This window comes from Balaenoptera ricei, chromosome 20 (genome assembly GCF_028023285.1).
Source record: "Balaenoptera ricei isolate mBalRic1 chromosome 20, mBalRic1.hap2, whole genome shotgun sequence".
Classification (NCBI taxonomy): domain Eukaryota; kingdom Metazoa; phylum Chordata; class Mammalia; order Artiodactyla; family Balaenopteridae; genus Balaenoptera; species Balaenoptera ricei.
In genome coordinates this window covers 55,227,934-55,254,277 of record NC_082658.1, presented here as the reverse complement: position 1 = coordinate 55,254,277, position 26,344 = coordinate 55,227,934, and the positions used below count along the sequence as shown (strand labels likewise).

Sequence of the window (26,344 nt, the reverse complement as noted above, 5' to 3'; positions counted from 1 at the left end):
TGGGCTGGTGCAGGTGGCTGGCTACAGGAGAGACACGCAAGGTGAAGGGTTTGGCCTCTGCTAAGCCCTGGCCCAGGCTGGAGGGTCAAACACAGGCCCAGGACTCTCCCTCTTGGCACATTGTGAGGGAGAGCCCCACATCATTGTGACCCGCTTACCCCCAGGAGCCTCTGGGACAGGAAGGCGGCTGGTGGCACTGTGGGCACAGTGGGCTGGGAGTCTAGGGGCTCCGGTGGCCCTAGGGACTCCCATGGCCATGGCTGAGCGGCCCCGGCCCGAGTGGGCCTCGTGTCACAGCCCCAGCACCAACAACTGCCAGGACCTGGGCAACTCCATCCTGTTGCTACTGGGCCTCATCATCTGCGTTCACATTGGCATCAATACGGTGACACTGGTCAGGGTGGGGCCGGGTGGGAGGGTGCTGGCAGGATGGCTGGGGGGCAGGCCAGGTGGCTGGGGCCTGCCTGGGGTCACTGTGTCCTCCCCCACCTAGGTCTGGCGCAGACTCCGTGGCTTCTTACACCACGTGTTTCGTGTTATTTGTGAGAAAGGTAAGTGGAGGATGGGGAGGTTGGGGAATAGGAAAGGCAGAAACCAGGTGTTGTAGCCCTGACCCTAAGCGGGCCCCTTCCCCTCCCGCTCCCCCCGCTCAGACCCCATAACTACGCAGCTTCTCTTCCTGCACGCTGCCTCTCCATCCCTGGAGGAGCCAGGCTCCCCACCAGCCTCTCACCTGTCCCCGATCCACAGAAGCTTCTAAGTTATGCTCACCTGGGAAGCAGACCCAGCCCCCGAAGCAGAGCGCCCCTGCAGTCCGCCTTCGGTGCACCATGGACCCTGTGAAAATGGCTGTGTCCCCCCCACCCACTCGCCGCCGTCGCCGTCGAGACTCTTCAGCACGCCGCGCCCACCGCCCTATAGCCTGGACCACTGACACTGACAGCGACGACGAGAAGCCCCCACGTCAGCAGACAACAATCTGCTCCCACAACTGGGATTGCCCCAGGGACTGGGAAGGCCTTCAGTCCACCCAGGGGTTCTGGACTCCCTGGGCCCAGGATGCTGTGGAGCCGCCTACCCAGACCATCCGCTTCCAGCAAACTGTAGAGGGAAGGCCGCTCAAAAGAGAGATGCAGTCAGAGCTGGGCCTAGAGGCCTACGTGTACCCTGTGAACCCCCCGCCCCACAGCCCTCAGGCCCTGAGCCACAAGAACAGTGGAGGGGGGCCCCAGGCAGAACAGGAGCAGTGCTCGCCAGCCCAGCCACCCATCCTGGGCCCGGCCCACGTCCCAGACATCCCCCGGCGCCACTCCTCAGGGCGCGTAGCCTATAATGCCAGAGACGTGCGGCGGTGGCTGCGGGAGCTGACCAGGGAGTTGGAGGCCCTGTCCCACTGTTACCCCCCGGTCTCTGGATCCAGCACGGCTGAGGGGACGGGAAAGGCCTGGGTATACCGTTCCCTGACAGAGAGGTGACTGGGAGAAGAATAAAAAGAAGAGAGGAGGTGGTTTGTGGTGGTGTGGGGGGTGCCAGGGCCCACACAGCACCCAGAAGCCTGGTTGCTAAGGAAATGATCTCCCTGGCAACAGGGCCTAGAGAGCCCTGAGGACCCTCATCAACCTCTTGGCCTCACCAGGCCCTGTCCTCAGCCCTTTCCCAGGCCCTTCTTGGTTCCAAGGCTCCCACCTGCCTCTACTCTGTTCTTTAGTGCCCAGGGAAGCCCCCCAAATCCCATTCCAGATCCCCAGGCAGTACTGCACTTGAGTGGAGACCCTCATCCCCATGGCCTCAGTCTCTCAGAGGTCCGGCTCCTACCAGAGCCCAGGTTTAGGCTGCAACTACAGGTGAGGTGTGGTCCCTCTGAAGCCCTGGTTTCTTTGGGGAGGGATGGCTGAGAGTGAGGGTACCCAGGCCCTCACAGTTCCCCAGTCAGAACCCGAAGCTCCTGTACACTCAAGAAGGCTTGGAGCGGAGGATAAAATATTGAGGACACTCGCAAGGGCTGCCTCCACACAGCCCTCTGTGACCTCACTCCTCTGATTAGCACTTCCATGTCACAAATGAGGAGACTGAGGCTCAGAGACGCCAAGTGACTTATTCATGGTCACACGGACACCAAGGATCAACTTCATGGCCTCAGACACTCCGTCCCCCTGCTCCCACAAGTAGATTCCCATTGCTACTGAGTCAGCCTGGCCCATCAGAGTCTCTTCCCACCTTCCTCAGTTTCCCATGTAAACTCATCAGAATATTGCATCCACTGGACAGCAGGGAAACCCAGGCCCTACCTACTTCTAGACGGTTGGGATCACACACACGCACACAACTTGGGAACAAGGAGCCAGGTCGAAGGGACTAGACGTCACCTTCCATACCAGATGGGTTCCTGGAATGTGAACAGATAGGCCTTTTATGAATCACCCTGCTTCTCTGTTCATTTTCATTTGACTAACGTTATTGATCATTTTAAGCTGATTCCATTAAGTGGGTCTATATTGAGCACCTGCTATGTGTTTGGAGTCTTGATGGAAAATGCCCACTGGCTGTTTCTATTTCTTTCTTTCTTTTTTTTCTTTTTGGCCATGCAGTGTGGTTTGCAGGATCTTAGTTCGCCAACCAGGGATTGAACCGGGGCCCTCAGCAATGAAAGCACGGAGTCCTAATCACTGGACCTCCCGGGAACTCCCTGTTCCTCTATATCTGTTGAGATGTTCATTGTGCAAACAAAATGACTTGAGGTTCCCCCGGTACCACTTTCACAGACCCCAGCAATGAACCCGGTTTATAATAGTAGATTCCTTTTGTCATATCAACAATTACATCTATTTTGTGCTTTGTGACTTTCATGTGGTTTTCTTAAGACAGCAGCTAACCGTTTTTCAACTCGGAGGGTTGGCTCAGTGGGAGGACAGTTGGTTAGGAAGGAGAGAAACCATGGTTGGGGTTGGTCTCTGGCAAAGGTGGCAAACCCTTGCTCTGAAGTGAAGGGGCCAGTGGGCTCAGTGACCACCAACACCTAAGGCTGCAACCCCTGGCCAGGAAGGGGTGGGTACAGTGGGTGCTAGAGGGGTTATGACTGGGAAATGGGCAGGACAAGGAGGGGATGGTGCAGTGGGGCGACCCCAGAGGGGACTCTTACTGTCACTCATCCATCTAGTCACCCTTGCTGCTGGCCCCAAGCAGGCGTCGGTGGGGAATCCCAACAGGCTACATAAGCTGCCATAATGTCTCGAACAATGAAATGGAGGAAATCCTTTATGCATGATTCAGTCCCTATGAAGACTGTCTCTCATCTGTAACAACCATGTTTGCAAATCAAGTTAAGCATGGCCCCATGGAGACAGAAGGACAGACTGAACTCTGGGGACTAAGCTCCATGGAGTGGGAGCCGAGGGCAGAGATGGCCACATAAAGGGCCAGCTGAGTGGATGAAAGATTGGCCACCTCTGCATTGTGACTCCCTGCTACGTGCCTCATTATGACCATGCTCCCTCACCTGTTGGTGGGTGACCCCAGGTCCTGGCATGAGTGCAGTGTGGGTAAGGGCCGGTGGGGGGGGGGCGGCCCAGGTGGCCCTAGGAGCCCCCACCATGGAAAACCAGCTCTGGTATGACAACCTGGGGTGCTGCCATCAATACCAAGAAAGTACCCAGAATGTGGAGGACTTCCTACTCCTGCTGCTGGGCCTTGTCATTCTTGTCAACATTGGGATCAACATGGCAGCTATGGTCAGCGATGGTTGGGGACCACCAGTAGGGGTGAAGAGGGCTGAGGGTGGGAACCAGCTGCAGCCTGCACCTCCGTCTGCAGGAACGGTCTTGGCTGGGACGGGGGTGAGGGTAGAGAGCCTGGCCTTCATTTTCACACACCTCCCCCCAGATATGGCATGGGCTCCAGAATGCCTTAGACAAGACCATCTATTGGATTAATCAGAAAAGTAAGTACGGAAGACAGGTAGGGGGCACCCCGCCCCCGCCATTCCCAGGGCCCTAGAAACCCAGGCCCCCAGGTTCCCAACCCTGAACTCTTCTGACAGTTGCCCTGCCCTCACGGACTCTCGCCTCCCCCAGATGAAATCTCGCAGGCTTGTGAAAGTTCCCCCAAATATCCTCCAGCCAAGGCCCGAGACGTCCACATCCACTGCACCCTGGACCCTGTGGAAGTGAAAATGGCCCGGCCCACTTGCTACTCCTCGTCCTCCTACCATCATCTCCACAACCGTAGCCGCAGCTGCAGCCGCCGCCCCTGCAGCCACCAGCGGAGACCGAAGAACCGCAGACAATTCCCCTACAGCCGCTCAGTCTTCCATAGGCTGCCTCGCAGCCACAGGATGTCACAGCTGCGGCTGATGCGCTCCTTCGATCGGGAGGACCCGGACTCCTACCTGGAGGAGGGGGATGACCTTTCCTTCCCACAACCCAAGCACCCGCGGGGGTGCTGGGGAGGGCTCTACCAGCGGATGGGCCTGCCCTCCAACGTGGGCCTCTGGGGCCGCCAGGGTGGGATCCTGGCCAGCCTGCCACCACCCTGTCTCTACCTGTCGCCCGAGCCGCGCCGCATGCCCAAGCGTGTGGAGGCCAAGTCCGAGCTAAGGCTGCAGTCCCTCGGGGCTCCCTGCTCACCATCCCGCATCTGGGGCAACGTGGAGGCTGACCAGTGGCCCTCGTCTCCACCACCCCCCCGACGGCTGCCCCCTAACCCCTCGTGGGTCCCTGGGGGGCACAGCACTTACCCCTCAAGGGGCCAGCTCCCGTATGACTCCTGGAATCAGCGGCGGCGTGGTCTGGAAGGCTCTGAGCCTCCATCCGCTCTGGAGCCTCGGGGCTGCCGGCCCGAAGCCCGGCAGCGCAACTCCCCCCAGGCCCACAGACGGAGCCTCCCCAGCAGTGCTCACAGCCAGCCCAACGGCAGCCCGCACCCCTCCACGGAACACTTGAACTATTCCCGGGATGCCCACGAGGTACGGCGCCGGGCGGCCGAATGGGCCGAGATGCTGCCCGTGCGGCGCCCTCTGACCGCCTCCGCCTCCCTCACGGTGCTGGCCGAGGCCTCGTACCGGCGGGCCCCGGCTCCCAGCTCAGCCCTGCTCGTCCGCTCCTCCCAGCCCCTGCCCGACGTCCAGGCTACCGAGCACCTTCCGCCCCGGCCCACCTTCATGCCACTCAGCCGGGACCCGGGGGGCAATGCCAGCTACCAGGTGTATGACAGCCTGGAGCTGAAGCGGCAAGTGCAGGAGAGCCGAGCGCGGGCCAACTCGCTGCCGCCTTCCACCTCGGCCTCGAGGCCCCCTCTGCACGGGCGCCAGACTGGGAAAATGAACTGACCAGCAGCAAACGGGGGCGGGGGCGGGGGCGGGGGGCGGCAGGGCATGGAGAGAGGAATAAAGAGCGCCAGAGTCCAGGAAACATTGGTGGTCTGTGGCTTGGAAGCGCCACTCCTTCTGCCAGCCTGGGTCCCTGCCCTTGGCTTCCTGCAATAAGAAGCCAGTGTCCTCTTCTTGGCCTGAGGGTCCCCTTGGTTTAGTGGCCACAGTCCTGCCAGCAAGCCCCTCCTGGTCCTATACCATGCACTAAGGAGATCTGCAGCTGCAGACTCCAAACCACTGGTCTCTAGGCACCTCCTCTGTGTCTCAGCTGTCCCTGTCCCCAGAGAGCCTCATACAAGAAGCTGCTTCCAAACTGGGAGGTTCCACATCTGGGCAGGTCCAGCTCCACGCCCAGTGAAGGGCATGAAGAAGGCTGAGGCTCTGGACTCCAGCCAGGCCTTCCCCAGGGCTCTGAGGCCAAGGTCCTCCTAGTCTCAGGAGGGGCCAAGAGATGGAATGTGTCATTTGAACAAGTGAGCCAGAGGGTGGTGAGTGAATGATTGACCACTCGAGGGGAGGTAGGCCGGCCTCCGGGCCCTGTTTGACTGTCCAGGCTCAGCTTACCTGATTACCTGGTTACCAGCGAATGCCACCCTGGGCCCTCCTTTTCCTCCCCCTCCCTCATTGTGACCCCAACCACCTGCCCCATTATGACCCAGTCCTTCTCCCCCTCTGGCTCCCAGTGAGTATGTGGAGGCCAGGGGGCCCAGGCAGTCCTGAGACCTGCGGCCATGTGTGAGCAAACCCACTACCGAGCCCAGCCGTGCTCTGGCACCAACCCCAGGAAATGCCAGGAACTAGGAGACTCAATTCTTCTGATCCTGGGCAGCTTCATCTTGCTCAACGTGGGGATCAACGTGGTGACTCTGGTCAGGGCAGGATCTGGGCAGTGGGGTTAGGGGAGCCCTGGGGTCTTGAAGGGGCTGAGGTGGGAGGGCTGCTGGGGTGTGGCCGGACAAGGGTTGGATTTCAGGGCTCACCCTGCTCCCGGCCTCCCCTCCTCCCCTGCTTCCCTCAGCTCTGGAGGCATCTGAAGAGCTCCTTGCGGACACTCTTCCGTCACGTTTTCCCCAAAGGTGAGTGGGCGCCAGCGTGGGCTCAGGGGATATGGGCCTGTCCCCTTTCTTCTATCCCTGCCTCGATTCTCAGCCCCTCAGGAACCCAGGCCCTGTCCCATCTCGCCTTTCCCCGCAGACAAGGAAGCCAGCTGTGTAGGCAGCCATCGCATGTGCGTGCGCTGCTCCGTGGATCCCAAGAACCTGTGCTCAAGAGTTCCTTCCCGCTTCCGCCATCGCCCAAGCTTCCTGCTCGGGCACCCAAACCACCTTGACTCGTGGATGCCAGACACAAAACATGAGAAGGCTTCTGGGTGCTGCTGGAGGCCGCCTCAGTGTGGACGGGCTGGGGCTCCCATGGAGGCTCCACGGGGACTGTGGAAGGAGGGGGTAGTGGGCGCTGGCGAGGCCCCTCCGGTCACAGCCTTAAAGTCCCGAGCCACCTTTTACTCCAGGCAAGAGACATCTTCCAAGCTCCGCAGGATGAGCAAGGTGGACGTGCTTCCACTCCGCCTGCCCCAAGAGAGCAAGACGAAGACCCCAGACTATGACCCAGCCCAGGCCCCAGCCCGGGCCCAGACCCGCCCCCCAGTTCAGCCCCCTGCGCATGCTCCTGCCAAGGCCCAGACCTTCTCCTCAGCCCACCCCCCTGAGCACACCCCCCCCCAGGCCGAGAGCTGCTCCCGAGGCCACGCCCATGAGCACACTTCCGCCCAGGCCCAGGCCTTCTCCCCAGTGGACCCCACTGAGCGCACACCTGCCAAGGCCCAGAACTTCTCCTCAACCCACCCCTCTGAGCACGCCCCACCTCAGGCCCAGACATGCTCCACGTTCCACCCCCCTGAGCACACCACCCCCCAGGCCCAGACCCCCTCCCCAGCCCTCACCCCTGGGGGCAGCCCTGCCCAGGTCCATGGCCCTGAGCATACCTCAGCCCATACCCCAGCCCCGGCCCAAGCCCAGGCCCCCTCAAATGCCTCAGCCCAGTCCCTGGGCCACACTTCTGTCTGCACCCTGACCCATGCTCATCTGACCTATACCCATGCCAACACTCTGGTCCCTCCCCCACCTTCGGCCCCAGTCCCTCCCCCAACTTCTGCCCCTGCTACTACTCCTGCCCTAGCCCCTACACCAGCCCCTGTCCCGATCTCTGCCACAACCTCTGTCCCAGCGCTGGTCATGGCCCTGACGACCACTCCAGTCCCTTCCACCACCCCTACCCCCATCCTAGCTTCTATTCCCTCTACCTTGTCTGCCTTCAGCCAAGGCCTCTCCTCCGGCCAGGTGGTCTACGATGCCCGCAGGGTAAAGCAGAACGTGGTCCATGTGTGTCCCCCTCAGAACTCTGGGTACTCCAGAAAGGACTTGGGTACCGTCTCCAGGCCCCAAGAGGGGCATGGTCTGGTGAGCTCTGGTACAGCTGAGCAAACACTGAAGCAATGTAGTGGGGACAGTGCCAAGCCCTCCACAGGATCCATACTGGGTTACCTGGAGTCGGGGAATATGGAATGGAAGATCTCAAATGATGCCAAAGACAAATTTGTGCAGTCCAAGACCTTCCCTTACTGCAGCTTCCATCCTTGCAGTTCTGAGAAGAGAAACACGGACCCCCAGGCTCCAGTCTACCCCAAATTCCTGGTGTATTCCAAGGATGCTGCACCTTCTCAACCTTGCTTCCATTCTCCAACCAGTGCCCAGAGCTCACCATGCGCCATGCCTCCACCATGCACTCTTTCTCTGCCTCTTGTTTCTCCCAGATCCTTTGTCCTTCATCAACACAGCAACCACCAGAAGCCCTCCGCCTTAATACAACCCCCCAACTTTCCCCCAACCTCCAAGTCTCCTCCGTCTGTCCTCTCTTCCCAGGGCCCCATCCCTCCCCAGTTATCCACGACGTCCCAAACCCCAAACCAGCCCCAACCCCCTGAACTTCGTGAGAGTCTAGACCTCAACCAAGGCTCTGTCCTCCAAAGGACCCCAGGCCCTGCAAAAGATTCCAGAAACCCAGGTCTTACCCCAAATCCAGGCCTCCACAAGAACCCTCTAGGAACTGACTCTGTCCAAGCTTTGGGCCCACATCAGACCCGAAAGTTATTTAGATCTGAGGCAGGTCCTCGAAAGGAGGATGCAGGGCAGCACATACCAGGGACTTCTGTCCCACCCAGTCAGAACTCCTGCTCTCCCAAGGCTCAGGTGACCTACAATGACCTGCAAACCTTCTCAGAGGTACCTGTGCTGATTGAGCTGCAATCATCCTCCCGGCGAGCAGGCGGCCAAGACTGGGTGTACCACCCCATGGATACAGTTCCTCCAGCCTGCCAGAACTATCGCCAGATGTCTACGCCTCCCAAGACCAGCTGGAAGCCCTACTGTCCTGGGTCAGGCACCCGGCTAGGGCATGTGGTCTTTGACGCCCGCCAGAGACAGTTCAGAGCGGGCAGGGACAAATGCGAAGCTCTGTCTCCCAGGCGCCTTCACCGAGAGACATCCAACAACTCACCGGAGACCATCAAGGAGTGGGGATATCAGGGGACAGATATGCATGAGGAATAAAGAGACAAGAGAAGTGTTCTGTGGTTGTGTGAGGACATCCACCCCAGCCCCATCCCACAGGGCCTGATGAGGACCTAAACTATCCCTGCTTTCCCTCCATCGCTGTCTAGCTAAATCCGCTATCCCCAAGGCCCTAGAGCTGCATTGTCAATTACAGTAGCCACTAGCCAAATATGCCTATTAGAATATAAATTAGTTACAATTAAGGAAAAGTAATTCTGTTAAAAATTAAGTTAAAAAGTTAAAAATTCTCTTCCTCAGGGAACAGAATTTCCCTGGCGTCCAATTCTGTTCCCTGGTGGTCCAGTTGTTGGGACTTGGCGCTTTCACTGCTGTGGCCGCGGTTCAATCCCTGGTCGGGGAACTCAGTCCCTGCAAGCTTCATGGCTTGGCCAAAAAAGAAAAAAATTCTGTTCCTCAGTGTCATGATCTTCTAAGTGCTCAGTAGTCACATGGAGCTAGCGGATACTGTATTGGACGGCACAGATTTAGAACGTTTCCGTCATCATGGAAAATGCTATTGGAGAGCAGTGCTTTAGAGTTTAGAGCAATTTTCCTTTCCCTGTCACCCACCCCCAGCATCTTAAAGCTCCCCCAGAGCCCAGAGAACTTAGTTCTTTCTGGGGTGGCTCAGAAGCCACCCTCTGGGGAGGAGGTAAGATGTAGGCATGGACACCCAACGCCTGATTTCCCCAGACTGTGAGAAAGAGCCCAGGCTTCAGTTTTCCTGATCTGGTCTCTTGGGTCACGACCAGAGGTATGCAAACTTGCCTCCCCCGTTCTGGGCTGTGTTTGGGGCTCGTGGTTACTGAGGGAGAAGACCTCTCTTGGTCAGTGACTAGGAAACCTTGTGTTTTAGGCTCCCCAAATTGAGCCTTGGATTCTGACGGTGCCCTCCTTCATAGGCCTCTAATTTTCTCGAGGTGTCTCCACTTAATTTTCTTGCCCATGGACTTAGGCCTAGTTCACTGTGGAGACAGACCCCTGGGAAAAAGGAATGTAAGAATTCCTGGTCCAGCATGCATTGGTCTAATCTGTGAGCGTGTCTCTGGTGTCCTATCTTTCTGTCCTATTATTCTGGCTCCTAGTTTCAGCCTGGACTTAAGCTGTGTCCATGATAGCACTGGCCGCTGAGAGCAATTTCCTTCCCCTCATAATTTCTCATTGCCCTGCCCTAGCCCAGCTGGAGTTTCCTCTGGACTTGATTTTCAGTCCTGATAACTCTTCTGTATACACACATAAGCTGCGAGATTGCAAAGTGTTTTCCCTGCCACCACTTGTGTGTCTGAGGTGGGCAACACTAATATGTCCCTTCCCTGAGTCAGATGTCCATCCCTGGGTCACTACAGGCACACTATCGGTGTGTTCTTGTCTAACATCACCACCACCGATTCCAAGGAGATACGTCCCAGCGGGAGAGCCCATTTCCAACACCTCTCTGGCTCAGCTCTGACCTTGGACAAGTCATGTGCAACCTTTCTAGGCTTGCAGTCTCACCTCTAAAATGAAGTTATAATTGCATGCAAGAACCCTTCTAGATTTAAATGACCAGGGCTCCTCTACTCCCAAGTGAGATGTGGAGTCCCCTATTTCTCCGCATGCCCTAGTGTATGTCCCTCATTATTATTGTTTGCTATTCAGATCCATCCTATTAGGCCTCTGTTTTAACCCCAAGGAGTGTTTGTGCGGTTGACCTGGCCTTGTAAAGACACAGAATAGTTTATCTGCATAGAAACTACAACTTCCATCAGGCACTACTTGAACGGAACCGGAAAGGATGTGGCGGCGTGGCCCCAACGCCCTGGTAGTTTTGAAGACAAACTACAACTCCCAGGATAGCCGCGAGATCTCTGCAGAGCGAAAGGATGGACTGAACTCTGACTGGAGGCCGGGCTGGTCCGGAACCACCCCGACAGCCTCCAGAAAGGGGCGTGGTTATAATTTAGGGGCGTGGCCTTGCAGGCAGCAGGAAGAAGTTACCTGTTGAATCTTCCTATCCATTCTCTTCCCAGCCTTTGTAGCTACCCCTAAGAGGGAAGCCGTAAACCACTAGCCTCTTCTGAAAAAGAGGTAAGGGGACGTAGACAAGGGGCAGCGAAGGAGGCTACTGCATTCCTTAGGAGGGGCCAAACAGCTACTTTCTACCTGCTGAGTCAGGTGAACCGTTCCATGGGGGCGGGGACCAGCATATGAGAAAAGGGCAAGGACGGAGGAGGTGTTTATTTGTTCCCTTTCAAGACTAAATTTAGGGCCCTTCGTCTGCAGACCCATTGGCGGACTGTGCCTTGGGAACCCTCTTGGCCTCTGGAAGAGAAAAGAACGGGGGCCAGTTTTCCGCAGCAAAAGGAACGGCCCGTCTGGGCTTCCTCCCGTCTGTGTATTTCCTAGCCCCAAAACGACAGAGCCATATGGCTTCCGCGGTCTGGGGGAGTGCTCCCTGGTGGGGCCCACCGCCCCCAGCCCCAGCCCGGCCGCTCACGGACATCGACTTCTGCTCTGGGGCGCAGCTGCAAGAACTAACCCAGCTGATCCAGGAGCTGGGTGTGCAGGAGAGCTGGAGTGAAGGTCCCAAGCCAGGACCAGATCTCCTCCAGGCCAAGGACTTTGTTTTCTCTTTGCTTGGTAAGTAACCCTCCCAGCCTTCGGGAACTTGCAGCTCTCAGCTCCGCCTCACCCCGCCCCGGCTCTGGATCACGCCTTTACGATCCCTTCTCTTTCCTTAGGTCTCGTTCACCGCCGGGACCTTCGCTTTCCTCCTCAGGCAGAGCTCTTGCTGCTTCGTGGCGGGATTCGCGAGGGCTCCCTGGATCTGGGGCCTGCGCCTCTAGGTCCCTACGCTCGGGGACCTCACTACGACGCCAGCTTCACCCTCCTGGTGCCCGTGCTTTCGCTAGATGGCACTGGGCAGGAGCTGCAACCGGACGTGGGATCCTGTTACGCATGGCTCTTCCTCCCAGAGCAAGTACGCGGAACCTCGGTCCGGGAGGCATGGCAGGATTGCCTAGGACCCCCAGTCCCAGGAGGACGTGATTCGATCCACCCAGCCCAAAGCAAACAAACTCCCAAGGATCCGCAAATCTCCGTGGACCAGCTGCACGGTGACGTCACTGAGCCTGAGGCACACGAGTCTTTGGAAAAATCACCTAGTAATGTTTCAGTGCCAGAATTGCCTCACCAAGACGTAACCGATGTTGACTTTCCCTCACCACTGAAAAAAACGAATGGTGACGTCACCAAAGCAGCCGACGTTAGCCCAGTGCCACAGCCGTCGGAGGCTCGGGAGGCATGGCCCACATTGTGCCCCGCCCAGGTGGCTGCCTGGTTCTTTGCTTCGCTGGCTGCGGTCGCTGAGTCCCTGTTTCCGGTCCCGGGTGCCCCGCGCTTGGTCCACGCAGCCCGCCACGCGGGGGTCACCACCATCCTCCTGGCTACGCCTGGGCCCCCGCGCCGCCTCCTGCTTTTCGACTTGATCCCCGTGGTGTCCGTGGCCGGCTGGCCCCAGGAGGCTCGGAGCCACTCGTGGGCCGGCCCGCTGGCCTCGGAGTCGTCTTCCTTCTACCTGGTGCCCGGCGGCGGCGGCACAGAGCGGCCGGGCGCCTCCGGATGGCAGCTCTGCTTCGCCCGCCAAGAGCTGGCGCTCAAGACGCGCATACCCGTTCCCCTGCTGCAAGCGCACGCGGCGGCCCAGGCGCTGCTGCGCCCGCTGGTGGCCGGGACTAGGGTCGCGGCGCCCTATCTCCTGCGGACGTTGCTGTACTGGGCGTGCGAGCGGCTGCCCGCGCTCTATCTGGCGCGACCCGAGAATGCGGGCGCCTGCTGCCTCGGGCTGCTGGATGAGCTGGGCCGGGTGCTCGAGGCCGGGACGCTGCCCCACTATTTTCTGAGTGGCCAAAAGCTCGGTGCGGGGGACGGCGCCGCTTCGCTGCTCGGGGCGTTGGCCCTGCTTCGCAGGGACCCTGCCCGCGCCCTGCGAGCCGCTGTGGAAGAGGCCAAGGCTGCACGCAAGGGGGGCGGCTTAGCCGGCGTGGGAGGCGGGGCCCATTAAAGACGCTGTTCCTACTAACCTGGAATGTGCTTCTGTTGGCCAGCGGGATGTGGAGGGGACTGCTCTCCCCTCACCTGGGAGACAGGCTGAGCGCCTTGGGCCCGAAGAACCCGTTCTAGAAGGCCTCCTCGCCGGTTCCTCCGCTTCCTCCCACCCTCCTCCCGCCGCATCCCTGGCACAGGTCGTTCCATTCTGGCCTCTCCACTTTCCAAATCTGTGGCCAGCACCCCTCCTGCTCCCGTGCAGCCTCTGGCATCCATCTCCCGCCAGTTCTTATGGTCTTTTCTCTTAGGAGTCAATAGGGATGGGGGTAACATATCTGCTGAAAAAACGTGTAAAGGAGAAAGGTATGGAGACCAGGGACTGACCAATTTGTCTCACACAAAAGCAGAGATATTAAGGAGGCCGGATTTCACCCCAGGCTAGACCTCACCACCACCGCTATCTCTTCAGTTATTCCCCCCACCTTCCTCATCCAGTTCTGTCCTCCATCCCGGGCAGTAGGGTCCCTTTCTCCATTCTCGGGGCATCTGCCATTCCATCTATCTAAGCCCAACCTCTCCCCCCATCCAGAGTTCCATTCAGTGGAGTCGCCTCCTTGTCCCTCCTCCTCTGAACCCCGAGACATGCGAGACATGCGGCCTTGTCTCGGCTCCACCTGTCTCTAAGACCGTCCCCACTCCCTGCCTCCAAGGAACCCCAGGGTTCCGCCCGCCCAGCTTCACCCCCCCCATCTCTTTCCCGGAGTCTCCGCCCCCTGCCCCGCCCCCGGGCCGGCTCTCGGAGGAGGGGAGAGCTGCTGTCGCCGCCGCCGCCTCAGCTTCCCACAGCCGCTACCGCTGCCGCCGCTGCCGCCGCTCCGCTTGGTCCAGCCGCCAGGCCCAGTGCTCACTTCGCCAGACCAGGGCGCTCTGCGGAGACACCCTCACTCCTTCCTGGGGTCCGGGACGCCTAGCCGGGCGTGGGGGGAAGCTCCGCTTGCGGGGTACAGGGAGGGAGGAGCCTGGAACCAGAGCCAGCGCCAGCCGTCCCCGGATCGACAAGACAGGACAGGTTGAGGGGCGTCGGGGAAGGAAGAGGGGGTGCTATAGGCAGTCCCGGGGAGGACAAGGAAGCCCTGTCGCAGAAAGCTCTGATGCGCTCTGACTTATAGCGGGTCTGTTCACATTTGGGGACCCGTGACAACGTGGGTGCACTCCTCTCTCGGGGGGCTGGTTGGATTGGAGGGCGTGGGATCTAAACAGCACCAGCTGTCCCCGAGGAAATTAGGGGCTGCCAGAAAAAAACAAAAAAGCCAAAAACCTATGCTCCTTATTCCGAGGTGACAGAGGGCCCTCCAGACAACCACCTGGTGTAACCACTAGGAAGGGCGGATTTGGAGGTGACTTCAAAAGGAGTGGAGGGTAACAAGGTGAGGAAAGGGGCTCAGCAGCTGGAACCCTGTGCCACTAGAAATGGGGGTGACTTGGTAAAAACCGGTATCGTCCAGAGACAGGGTCTGGGAACCTCTTCTTGCTGATTGGCGACAGTCTGGATATTTCAAGGCATAGTTTTTTGGGGATTTCAGTGAAAAAAAGTGGGGGATTCTTCACTTAGAGGGTGGCAAAGGAAAAGACACCAAGGTTGGGTTCTTCCTAGACACTGGCAGCACCCCAGCAGGGGTGGGGTGAGCTAATATCCCCAAAGCTAAGGACCCACACCCTTAAAATTACAAGAGTGGCTTTGGCAGGAGTGCAGGGCCCGGAAATAGGGTGGAAAGGTGCCTGGGGATATTGGAACCACATCCTGGAAAATTTGAGGGTCTTGGCTTTGGGATAGTGTTAGTGGGGGACAGGGACACTGGAGATCAGAGAAGGGGGAGTTTTCTGTGGGGGGCAAAGGTCGAGGGTGGGGTCAACTGAGAGGTACATAGGCTGCTGGGTCTGGCGAAGCTAGCACGAGGCCCAAGGGTGGGAGCTGGTGCCTGGGGTGGGGGTCGTCTAGGGCTTATCCTCAGGTCCCGTGGGTGAGGCGGCGAGTCGGACCGGAGAGGCAAGACCATGTCCTGGTGAGCTAGCGGGCTTCTCTGGGGGGTCCCAGCGCGCTCCGGGAGCCTGCCGGTTTTGGGGTGTCTCCTCCCGGGGCGCCATGGCGGCACCGGCCAGCAGCCTGATCCGGCAGAAGCGGGAGGTCCGCGAGCCCGGGGGCAGCCGGCCCGTGTCAGCGCAGCGGCGCGTGTGTCCCCGCGGCACCAAGTCCCTTTGCCAGAAGCAGCACCTCATCCTGCTGTCCAAGGTGCGACTGTGCGGGGGGCGGCCCGCGCGGCCGGACCGCTGCCCGGGTGAGTGGCTGGGGCGGGGTCTCCGGGCCGGGGGTCTCTCTGCCTGGGAGGTTGAGGCCAGGGACTCGGAAGAGCGGGGCCCGACTGACGGCGGCTCCCCGAAAGTGAAAGGGGGTGCACCTGGACCACAAACTCTCGGCCAGACGATGCCTCAGTTTCCCTTCTCTCTCGCCCATAACCCCGAGTCTCCTTGCTTTCGAGGGCAAGGGGAAGGCTTGAGGGGCTAAGCCTGGTGCCCCGAAGCCTGGCAGCTCCCGCTCGCCCCCCCTCCCAACACACGAGTCCCCACCCCCACCGTCCTCTGCCTACGTGCGGTCTCTCGCGATTCTTTCAATGCCGAGCGGAGGGGCCTGGGGGTTCCGGACGCCTGGGTCACCCCGAGGGTTTCTGCGGCTCCGGCAGCCCCGCCCCCGCCCCCGCCCCGCTTCTCCCGCTCCTCCGAGCCTTGGCTCCGTTCCTCCTCGCCGAGCTTGCCTGGCTCGGTACCAATCTCCCCAGCTCTCCCCGGGGTGTCCTTGCAGCTACCTCGCCAGTCCGCCCCTCTGTGCGCCCTCCTCCCGTGACCTGCACTTCAAGAAGGGAGCTGGGCACTCCCCCATGACCGCCTACGCGACTCCGAAATCGGGTCCCACGGGCTCAGGGGACCCTCTGCCGCGAGCAACTCAGACACACTACACGGCTGGATACCCGCACGGAGACTGGGGGTCGTACCATCTACGAGGGGGTACCGGGAACTCGGCCGCAAGCGCCGGGGGAGGAGAGTTGTGAGGGTTAGCGTGTGGTCCCCGTCCAGGTGCGACAGGCGGGAAGTCCCTCTGGCCTCGCTCCCGCCCGCTCCCAGCTCCCCTAGGGGGAGACCCCCCCGCCCCCCGCTGGCGTCCTCCTCCCCCCGCCGCCGGCCCTCCGCAGTGGTACGGTCCGCAGCCCACCCTTTGAGTGGGACCCAGCCCCCACGTGAGTCAGCCTGCCTCACCAGCTCCCTGGCCCCCTCCCCCATTTCCTTGGTTTGCTACCGAATATCCCCCATCCCAGGCGGGTTACCTGGCTGAAGGGGAGAGGCTGAGCCTCAGGGAGGGCTGGGCCCCCGCGAGCCAGCAGACTGACAGACAGACAGACAGACAGATGGGTCAGTGTCAGACAGGCCGGCGCTGGGCCAAGGCGAGGCCCGCGAGAAGCGAGCGGCAGCCGCAGCAGCAGGTGCTGAGTCAGCGTCAGGCCCAGTCCCACCCCCACTCCTGAGGGGGCGCCCCTACCCTGGGGTCACCTTACTGCCCCCCACATTCGCAAACACACTGCCGCTTCAGCAGCTCTGCCTGTCTCCCTTTGTCCTCTGCCTTTCCATGTATCTCTCCCCTTCCTCTACCTTCTTCTCCCCTCCCCCCATTCTGGTTGAGCTGTAGAGTAGGAATTAAGCCTTTAAATAAATTTCAATCAATTAAACTGAAAGCTGGTTAGAGGAAGCAGAAGGGACCCACACCCCAGCTTCCTCTGGAGTCAAAGAGAGGTGGGAGAGACCTTGCTTAGAGGGTCAGGGAGCTGGGGCCCTGGGACCCTCTTCCTTCCCTCCATCCTCCTTTCTTTCTCTCCTCTGATCCCGCCAAGTGTAGCAATGTTTCTGGGAACAGAGATGTCATGTTCCAAGATGAATGTCTCTTTCTCCAGAGCCTCAGCTCAAAGGCATCGTCACCAAACTGTTCTGCTGCCAGGGTTTCTACCTCCAGGCGAATCCCGACGGGAGTATCCAGGGCACCCCAGAGGACACCAGCTCTTTCAGTGAGAGGGGAAGCCAGCTGCTGGGTGGGAAGGGGGAGAGCAGGCATAGGAGATGACAATCCTATTGTGGCTTCAGGTTCTGTTGTTTTCAGTCTGGCTCTTTGACCCCGCAAAGGAAGAAGTAGAACTGGGACCAGAATTGAGGGGGGGCTCAGATGGGGATTGGAGGCTTGGGGTACTGATACCTCTTCTCTCCACCCCCAGCCCACTTCAACCTGATCCCTGTGGGGCTCCGTGTAGTCACCATCCAGAGTGCCAAGCTGGGTCACTACATGGCCATGAACGCTGAGGGGCTGCTCTACAGCTCGGTGAGACAAGGGGGCAGAGTGGCCTGGAGTCAGGGGACTCCCCTAGCTACAGCCTTCCCAACTACAGATATTTTGCAGCTCAGGGCCTCCTCTCCCTCCAGCTCTTGCCGACACCCTGTCCTCACTGCCCGCTCCCAAGCACCTCCTCTAGGGTCCCTCCAATCCCTTCTCCTCCAATAGCCTCCTAAACACCCCCAGGCTCTTTGAATGTCCAACTCTTTCAACCTTTTAGAACCCCTGTGTCTTCTCCAACCTCCTCTAGACCTCATTATTACTCACTTCCCCAGAGTCATTCAGGATACTGGGGAAGGATTCAGGAACTCCTCCAAGCAGAAATTCTCTCCAGGTCCCCTGGATGGTGAGAGGTTGGGAGTAGAGCAGAGAGAAGTTATCTTCTTATTCCAGGCCCCCAGAAGTCTAGTTCCTGGCCCTCGGGGGCCACCAGACTCTTCCTCATCCTCCCTTTCTCCCAGTTCCTGCGTGGGCTCAGAAGTTGGCTCTCCCAGTCTCAAACGTATGGATTATATCCTGCCTTGTTCTTCCCAGGGCTCCCTTCTGTTCAGTGATGCGTCTTTTTGTCTTTCTGTCTGTGTGTGCCTTTCTGGGTCTTTGTCTCCTCAGCCACATTTCACAGCTGAGTGTCGCTTTAAGGAGTGCGTCTCTGAGAATTACTATGTCCTGTACGCCTCTGCTCTCTATCGCCAGCGTCGTTCTGGCCGGTCCTGGTACCTGGGCCTGGACAAGGAGGGCCGAGTCATGAAGGGAAATCGAGTCAAGAAGACCAAGGCAGCCGCCCACTTTGTGCCCAAGCTCCTGGAGGGTGAGTATGGACCCCCAGGGAAGAGGTGGACCACATGGGACGGTATTGACCTTGACAGGGACATTTAGTGACACACAGCTAAGGGGCTATAAGTGTTTTAAGAGGACACATGCTATGACAGGTCAAGCCAGGAAGGCTCTGGCCTTTGGAGGTTTGGGAAGCTCTCCTCCTGTGGGTTCCCAGAGGAGGATTGTAGGGGAAGGGAGCCCTTTCAGAGCTCTCTTGGTGCCTAACTCTCCTTCCTGCTCCTCTCTCTCCCCTTCACAGTGGCTGGGTACCGGGAGCCTTCTCTCCACAGTGTCCCTGAGACCTCCCCTTCCAGGCCCCCTGCCCCCTGCCATGCAGTCCCCGGACTGGAGGCTCCCTACCCTCGCCACCACCACAGCCTGTCTCCCAGCCCTGCTTCTGGCCCTGCTCTCACCCCTGCTGCCACGCTCATGCCCTGAGCAGCCAGGTCCCACCAGGTGCTCTACCCAGAGGGAGCCTAGGGGCCGGCCGTGACTTCCGGGGCTGCTGAGACCCTCAGATCCTTGGGCCCGGGAAAGGGGTCAGAGAGGGGGGATGTCTGAAAATGGTCCTGGCTGATCACTTCTTTCCTTCCACACTCACACCCTCCAAAGCCTTTTCCCGAGATGGCGCGGGGAGTTCCAAAACTGACAAAACCAGGGCATAAATCTTCCGCACCCCGGGCTCAGGCAGTTCCTGGAGCCCTTTGCCCTTTTCATGGCCACCAAGCCATAGATTTATAGGTCCACTGGAGCTCAGGATTAGTTTCCTTCTTTCCCTACTCCACCTTTTGCCTTGTTCCAGACAGATTCTGGAACACCAGGCACCCCAGCCAGGGCCATTTCTGCACTCAGGGTCTGTGCTGGAACACAGGCATGCTGCCAGGCTCTGTTCTGGATCCATCAGGCTTCTGTCCTTCACCCAGATGGACCCCTGGTTTCCAAGTGGAGAGAGGCTGGATTTGGGCCCTGTCCAGCTGTTGGTCTTGGCCTGAATTGAGCCAGTCTCAGATCACCACAGGTTTAACTTTCTTACCCCAGAGACACCCAATTCTAGAGCGTGATGTTCTAGACACGTACGGAGCCATACTTCCTTCTGAATCTCAGCTCTAGGACATAGACCACGACTCTCAGCCCTTCCCTCTAGGATGGAACTAGAGCCTATATAGCCATGTTATTGCTCTAGAGTAAGAGTTCTAGACCCACGCTCCCACCTTCTCTAGTGATACCTGTTAAGCAGGAGCTCTGGAAAGGACCCAGCTATGATTCACAAAGAACTAAGTTCTGGCTGGATCAAGAACCACTTCTTGTTTTCCCTAGACAATTTTCCAAAAATCTTATTCTTTCTATAGAATGCTAACCTTCTTTTTTACATGCAGTTTCTAGCTCCTGCAACTCAGCTGGGGTCCTGCCAGGGAACAGAGGCTGAGGAAGGGCAGAGGAATTTTGGAAGGAATCCCTGGCTCATGGAAGAGCAGCTAGGATGGGGAAGGGGCCAGAACTATGGCATGACTGGACCTGTGCCTGGGTTGGGGGGACATGAACACTTAGCTACCTCAGCAGGAATTCCTTCCAGGTCCCCTTTAAAGCTGAGGTCTTTAGGGTAATGGGTCTAGAATAAAAAAGACAAATGGGACATAGCTTTGACCCCCCCCAAATGAGGAGACCCCAATTCAGCAATAAGTCCCACCCTTCTCCCCTACAGGTCAGGCCAAAGAGGGTGAGGGCCTCTTGGTCTCTAGACCTCATACACCCCTCCAGCTTCTAACTGAATAGAACTTGCTTTACCTCAGCTGGATGTTAGGTACCCAAAAAGGCTCTGCTCCCAGGGGACCGGTCTCCACTCCATGCTTTCTCAATTAAAGACGATTTATACAATTGAAGTGTTGTCTGCCATCTGTGGGTAGCAGGCTTTGGCAGTTGCTCGGGGAGGGATCAAGTCGCAGGGGCGGGGCGGGGCGGGTGGGCTGCCCCCCAATAACAGGTGCACATTCCTGGGCGCCTCGTCACTTCCCCTGCGCTGGCTGTCCTGGCGGCTCATCCAAGCGGACTCACTGAGCGACGCGGGCGGGCTATGACACCAGGGGCGCTGCTGCTGCTGCTGCTGCTGCTGGGGGCGTTGGGGGCGCCGTTCGCCCCGGGTAAGTCTGGGCCTCAAAGGGGCAGTGACAGGGCCAGAGGTCGTGGCCAGGAACCAGAGCTTCACTCAGTTCTCTCCTCCTCCAGGCGCCCGCGGCTCGGAAGCGGAGGGCCGACTCCGTGAGAAACTTTTCTCGGGCTATGATAGCTCGGTGAGGCCGGCGCGGGAGGTGGGAGACCGCGTCGGGGTCAGCGTTGGTCTCAGCCTAGCGCAATTAATCAGCCTGGTGAGGGCGCACGCGGGGAGTTAAGGTCTGGCCCACCAGCCGGCTGGGGGCGTGGCTTTAGGCAGGGCGGGACCCAGGGACCACTGGGGGCGGGGTCCGGGGCGAGGCCAGGCTGGGAGACTGACGGGCGGTTGGTAGAGATTGGGTCGAAATCGGACCAATGGACGACCTGTGGGCGTGGCTGCTGGACGGGCCAGGATTGAGCCGGGCAGGATGATGAACGGGCCTGTGGGCGGATCTCACAGTGGAGCTGGGGCCGATGGACAGGCCGGAGAGCGGACCTGGAGGCGGGGTCACAGGCTGGGGCGGACCTTGGTGCCGGACAGGGTCAATAAACAACAGCGGGCAGAGATTCACTCCGGCCGGGGCCGGGACTGGGACTGGTAAATGAACTGGCGGGCTGTACGGCCAGCAGGAAGTTTACGAGATAGAGGCGGGGCTTAAACCAACGCAGCTTATAGGAGGTGGGGCTTGAACCCAAGAGGGTGCGACTCAGAAAAAGAGGGGAGTTTCCAGGGAGAGTTTACCCACCGAGCCCCTCATTTCTCTACACTGACATCATATCTACCCTTTAAACTTTTCCCTTCTAGAACGAGAAGGATGAGGAGATGAGCACAAAGGTCTACTTAGACCTGGTACGGACACCCCCGCAGGGTGGGAAAGGGCGGGCGTCCCGCTGCCTTTACAATTTTCTCGAATGTCCCGTCCCGCACAGTAAGATTTTTTTTTTCTTTTTTTTGCATCACGACCTCAGAAAACACATTTATAACTGAAACAGAAGCTTCAGGAAACAATAACTATCTTTACTATGGGAGCTGCATTCCATGTGTTTTTCATTCTAAATTTTTTTTTTTTTTAACATTGGTTTGGGGCCACTCATTTGATTCCGGACCTATGAAAAGGGTCGTTAACTGCAGTTTGAAAACCACTGTTTTAGAGGCTAGCGTGCAACCCCCTCGTTTTTACAGAAAGAAGAAACTGGGGCCCGATGAGAGGGAAGGGGAAATTAGTTGATAGGGTCCCAAAGAGTGCAGGTGGAGTCTTAAACAGAGCCCCGGCCTCCAGAACCACAGACCATGCCTGCGCGGCTCTCTTCCCTTGCACTCCCTGCCCGGGCTTCCTTCGCACATCCCAAGACTCCTTCCAGCCTCCAGCCCCAGACGGCCCCTCAGCCTCTGCTTCCCTAGGAGTGGACTGACTACAGGCTGAGCTGGGACCCTGAGGAGCACGAGGGCATCGATTCACTCCGCATCACTGCCGAATCCGTGTGGCTACCAGACGTGGTGCTCCTAAACAAGTGAGGATGTTCCCAAAGTCTGGGAGGTGGGGCAGGGCCTCTGGAGGGGCGCGGCCTCCGGAGGGAGGGGCCTGATCCCAGATGAGAAGATTCTTTCCCTGCAGCAATGACGGAAATTTTGATGTTGCTCTGGACATCAGCGTCGTGGTGTCCTCCGACGGCTCCGTGCGCTGGCAGCCCCCGGGCATCTATCGCAGCAGCTGCAGCATCCAGGTGTCCGGGCCCCACCTGGGAAGCTCAAGGCGCTCCTAGAAACCCTCACTCAGACATCCCTCCTCCATTATCCCCATGACCCTCACGTCTCCCTTACCCTTCTGATTTTCCGTTGAGTTTCATCTTCTCTGTCCACTTTCATTGACTTCCAGTCTTCCTCAGTGACCCCCCCCCTCCATTGTCCATGACCTCCCCACATAACCTTCTTATTCCTCTGTGACTCCACTTCTCTGTGATCTTCCCCTGGTGGTCCCCATCTCCCTAGTGCCCCATATCCTCTGACCCCTGTCTGCCCTGTGACCTCCCCAACTCCCCCAGCCCTGACCAGCTCTCTGGCAGCTCTAGTGACTCTCCACTCCATCCAGGTCACCTACTTCCCCTTTGACTGGCAGAACTGCACCATGGTGTTCAGTTCCTATAGCTATGACAGCTCAGAAGTCAGCCTGCAGACTGGCTTGGGTCCCGATGGGCAGGAGCGGCAGGAAGTGCACATTCATGAAGGCACCTTCATTGGTGAGTGGGCATGGCTCCCATGTCCATGGGCTTTATGATTTCCAGTTTCTAACAGGCTGATAAATATACTCCATCAGTGAGTCCCTGTGGGTTCAGCAAGATAGGTATAACTGTCTATATTTTGTGGTTATGGAAATTGAGACTTGCTCATTTATTAGAGATGGGCTGTCCAGCCCAGGGACCATAGCTAGCCCCTTATTACATCAGTCCCCCCTGCTCTAGGATGTGGCAGAGAAAGCCATATCTGGGAATTCCCTGGCGGTCCAGTGGTTAGGACTCCACACTTTCACTGCTGAGGGCCCGGGTTCAGTCCCTCATTGGGGAACTAAGATCCCACAAGCAGCGCAGTGGCGCGGTGAGGCAAAAAAAAAAAAAAAAAAAGAAAACAAAGCCTTATCTGGCACCAACAAAAACAGGTTCCACATCTGTGTCACCTTCTCTTCTCCCCCCTCCGCCCCCCAAGAGAATGGTCAATGGGAGATTATTCACAAGCCTTCTCGGCTAATCCAGCCTCCAGTGGATCCTAGGGGAGAGGGGGAAAGACGGCGTGAGGAAGTCACCTTCTACCTCATCATTCGCCGGAAGCCTCTCTTTTACCTGGTCAACGTCATTGCCCCATGCATCCTCATCACTCTTCTGGCCATCTTCGTCTTCTACCTGCCACCAGATGCAGGTAAGGGGGGAAGGGGCCCAGCACTCCTTCTTACCAATAGCTCAGCTTCTTCCTCTTCCCCCATAATACAGGGAAGGTTTTCCTGCCAACTCAAGCCTTCATGAACTGTGCTTCAGCAATCTCACCCAGGTTTTCCTTTCAGGAAGAGCCTTTGCCTCTGCATCCAGATTTCCCCTCCAACCTCAAGCTCTACCTCCCCTCTGCTGCTCACTTCTCCGCACCCAGTAACTTCTGAACTCTTCCCTTCAGAATCCTAGGGTCTCATCCTTGGAACTGCCACTCCTCTGACCAACAAACTCCCAGGCTTAGCTAACGCTTCCTTTCCCTTTCCCCATTCCTGGCATCCTCCCTCCCCCACTTGTCAAATGCCTACTAGTCCCTTAACCTCCTATCTCCCTTGGAAATAACAGCCAACATTTCTCTGGGAGACAGCACAATATGCTAACAGAGTAACCTTGGGCAAATTCCTTAATCTCTTAGTGTCCTAATCTGGAAATAGGACAGTCGTTGTCCCTCCCACATAGGACTATTTTGAGGATTAACTGAGTTAATAGAACTATGCCTGGTACTCTGTAAGCTTTGTGTTAAGTGTAGGTATAGTCTTTTCTAATTTTGAGCACTTGCTATAAGATAATACAAATAATGTGTTACATATATTAACTCAGTTCTAATCTTCACAACTCTGTGAGGTAAGTACTGAATTGTCTTCCCATTTCACAGAGGGTAAGTGAGTTTAAGTCATTCACCTGACATTACACAGAGAGAGGCAGCGTTGCTATTCCAACCCTGGTTAGTACTAGTCTGATTCAGAGACTGATATCCTAAACTCTCGTATTCAAAACATGCTTTCCTGGGAGTTCCCTGGTGGCCTAGTGGTTAGGATTCCGGGCTTTCACTGCTGTGGCCTGAAAAACAAAACAAAACAAACAAAAAACACGCTTTCCTTCTCTCTGTAATCAAGCCCTCTCTCAGTCTAGCGAAGGAGAGTGATGCAGCTCTAGAACACACTTCCACATGTAACTTCTTCTTCCTGGAGCAAGGCAAATCTTGGAACCCAACATTACAGGACTAAAGTAGAACAGACCATAAAAGTTATTTATTTCAATACCTTCCGTGAAGTTTGCAGTGCCTGTTGTATGCCACAGTAATAACCAGCCACCTGGCATATTCTTATATACTTGGTTTCATTTTTAGATCCTTCGATTTGCTATATAGCTCCTGCTACAGGGGTTGGTCCATTCATTCATGCAACAATATTTGTTGAACATCTGTAACATGCAAGGCACTGGGAATATATCAGTGAATAAAACAGACAAAAATCCCTGGTCTCATGGAGTTTATATTCTAGTGGGGGAGACAGTCAGTAAACATAATAAATAAACCCATTGGATAGTATATTATTATTTTTTTAATTAATTAATTAATTTAGGCTGCATTGGGTCTTCGTTGCTGCGCGGGGGCTTTCTCTAGTTGTGGTGAACAGGGGCTACTCTTCGTTGCAGTGCACGGGCTTCCCACTGCGGTGGCTCCTCTTGTTGTGGAACACGGGATCTAGGCGCACGGGCTTCAGTAGTTGTGGCACACGGGCTCAGTAGTTGTGGCTCGCGGGCTCTAGAGCGCAGGCTCAGTAGTTGTGGCGCACGGGCTTAGTTTCTCCGCGGTATGTGGGATCCTCCCGGACCAGGACTCGAACCCGTGTCCCCTGCATTGGCAGGCGATTCCTAACCACTGTGCCACCAGGGAAGTCCTAGATAGTATATTAGGAGAGGTCAATTCCTAAGAAGGAAAATGAAGTAGGAAAAGGGTTTGGGGAGGATGAGAATGGGGGTAGGGGTTGCAATTTATTTATTTATTTAGACAATTTTATTGAAATATAGTTGATTTACAATGTTGTGTTTCATTTCTGCTGTACAGCAAAGTGACTCAGTTATAGATATATATATTCTTTTTCATATTCTTTTCCGCTATGATTTATCACAGGGGTTGCAATTTAAAAATAGGATGGTCAGTGAATGCCTCACTAAAAAGGGAATGTTTGATCAATATTTGAACAAAGACTTGAAGGAAGTGAGAGAATGACCCTGGTAGATATCTGGGGGAAGAAATTACCAGGAGGAGTTAACAGTGAATGCAAAGGCTCTGAGGTGGCGTGTGCCTTGCATATCCAAGAAATAGCCAATGTAACTGAATGAAGTAAGCAAGAGAGAAAACAGTAGGAGATGTAGTCAGAGAGCTAATGGGAAGGCCTTGTAGACTTCAGTAAGGACTCTTATGCTAAAGGCGATGGGAAGCCACTGGAGTGATATGATCTGATTTACATTTTAACGCGATCAATCTGGCTGCTCTGTTGAGAACAGTCAGCAGGGGGGCAAAGGATGAAGCAAAGAGGAGGCCTTTATAATAACTCAGATCTGAGGTAATGGTGGCTTGTACCAGGATGGTAGTGGTAGATGTGATAAGTCATCAGTTTCAGGATATCTTTTGAAGGTAGAGCCAATAGGGTTTGGTATGGATTGGATATGGGATGCGAGAGAGGAGAGCTGAGAATGACTCAAAGGGATTTGGCCTGAGCCACAGGAAAGATCGAGTTGTCGTTTATGAACTGGGGAACACTATGTGGGGAGTCGGTGGTGAGGGAATTAAGTTTTGGACATGTGAATTTCGAGATGTCTATTGGACACCCAAATGGAGAGGTTAAGTAGGCAGGTGGATACAAGTGTGGAATTTAGGGGAATCAGTCCAGGTTGGAGGTATAAATGTAGGAGTTATTTGCATGCAGTTGGCCCTTCCAAAAGCCTGTCCTTGAGTGAGCTGGAAACACGGTCACTGATTATGCCAGGGAGATTGCTTTCTGGCAAAGCCTAATCCTCCCGCCTTCCCCTCTGTCCCCCAAGGAGAGAAGATGGGGCTCTCGATCTTTGCCCTGCTGACCCTTACTGTGTTCCTGCTGCTGCTGGCAGACAAAGTGCCTGAGACCTCCCTGTCTGTCCCCATCATTATCAAATACCTCATGTTTACCATGGTCCTCGTCACCTTCT

At 57.0% G+C, this 26,344-nt stretch overlaps 6 protein-coding genes across 9 annotated transcripts in view; all 6 read left to right on the top strand.

The window, feature by feature from the left end:
- Positions 1-250: 250 nt before the first annotated feature.
- On the top strand, positions 251-1,475 carry LOC132355233 (spermatid maturation protein 1-like). Its single transcript, XM_059907474.1, has 3 exons — positions 251-394; positions 494-551; positions 751-1,475. Exons 1-3 carry the CDS (start codon positions 251-253, stop codon positions 1,473-1,475), a joined length of 927 nt encoding a protein of 308 aa, XP_059763457.1.
- Positions 1,476-3,590: 2,115 nt separating this feature from the next.
- LOC132356155 (uncharacterized protein SPEM2-like) lies at positions 3,591-5,323 on the top strand. The gene is made up of 3 exons (XM_059908972.1): positions 3,591-3,728; positions 3,880-3,937; positions 4,071-5,323. The coding sequence occupies exons 1-3, from the start codon at positions 3,591-3,593 to the stop codon at positions 5,321-5,323; spliced, it is 1,449 nt and encodes a 482-aa protein (XP_059764955.1).
- Positions 5,324-6,096: 773 nt separating this feature from the next.
- The window catches only part of LOC132354577 (uncharacterized protein SPEM3-like), a 55,203-nt gene continuing 34,955 nt past the window's right edge, over positions 6,097-26,344 (top strand). Inside the window, exons 1-3 of the mRNA XM_059906439.1 lie at positions 6,097-6,234; positions 6,384-6,441; positions 6,560-8,287. Of these exons, the coding sequence (XP_059762422.1) occupies positions 6,097-6,234; positions 6,384-6,441; positions 6,560-8,287 (1,924 nt within the window). The remainder of the gene's footprint in view (positions 6,235-6,383; positions 6,442-6,559; positions 8,288-26,344) is intronic.
- Positions 10,675-13,036, top strand: LOC132355342 (transmembrane protein 102-like). The gene is made up of 3 exons (XM_059907633.1): positions 10,675-11,043; positions 11,239-11,595; positions 11,697-13,036. Exons 2-3 carry the CDS (start codon positions 11,382-11,384, stop codon positions 13,016-13,018), a joined length of 1,536 nt encoding a protein of 511 aa, XP_059763616.1. The 5' UTR covers positions 10,675-11,043; positions 11,239-11,381; the 3' UTR covers positions 13,019-13,036.
- Positions 14,023-20,122, top strand: LOC132355353 (fibroblast growth factor 11). 4 transcript variants are annotated; one of them, XM_059907655.1, is made up of 6 exons: positions 14,023-14,429; positions 15,098-15,338; positions 17,001-17,111; positions 17,316-17,419; positions 18,041-18,239; positions 18,507-20,122. In XM_059907655.1, the coding sequence occupies exons 2-6, from the start codon at positions 15,146-15,148 to the stop codon at positions 18,683-18,685; spliced, it is 786 nt and encodes a 261-aa protein (XP_059763638.1). In that variant the 5' UTR covers positions 14,023-14,429; positions 15,098-15,145; the 3' UTR covers positions 18,686-20,122. The 4 variants fall into 4 exon arrangements, with proteins under 4 accessions (XP_059763638.1, XP_059763639.1, XP_059763637.1 ...); XM_059907656.1 differs by lacking the exon at positions 14,023-14,429 and having other exon boundaries at positions 15,079-15,338; positions 18,125-18,239; XM_059907654.1 differs by lacking the exon at positions 14,023-14,429 and having other exon boundaries at positions 15,079-15,338.
- On the top strand, positions 20,253-26,343 carry LOC132355821 (acetylcholine receptor subunit beta-like; the record flags this gene model as incomplete). The annotated part of the gene is made up of 8 exons (XM_059908385.1): positions 20,253-20,385; positions 20,471-20,610; positions 21,201-21,245; positions 21,798-21,907; positions 22,012-22,120; positions 22,486-22,633; positions 23,097-23,306; positions 26,201-26,343. Coding segments are annotated over exons 1-8 (972 nt in total), but the record flags the coding sequence as incomplete, so codon positions are not given.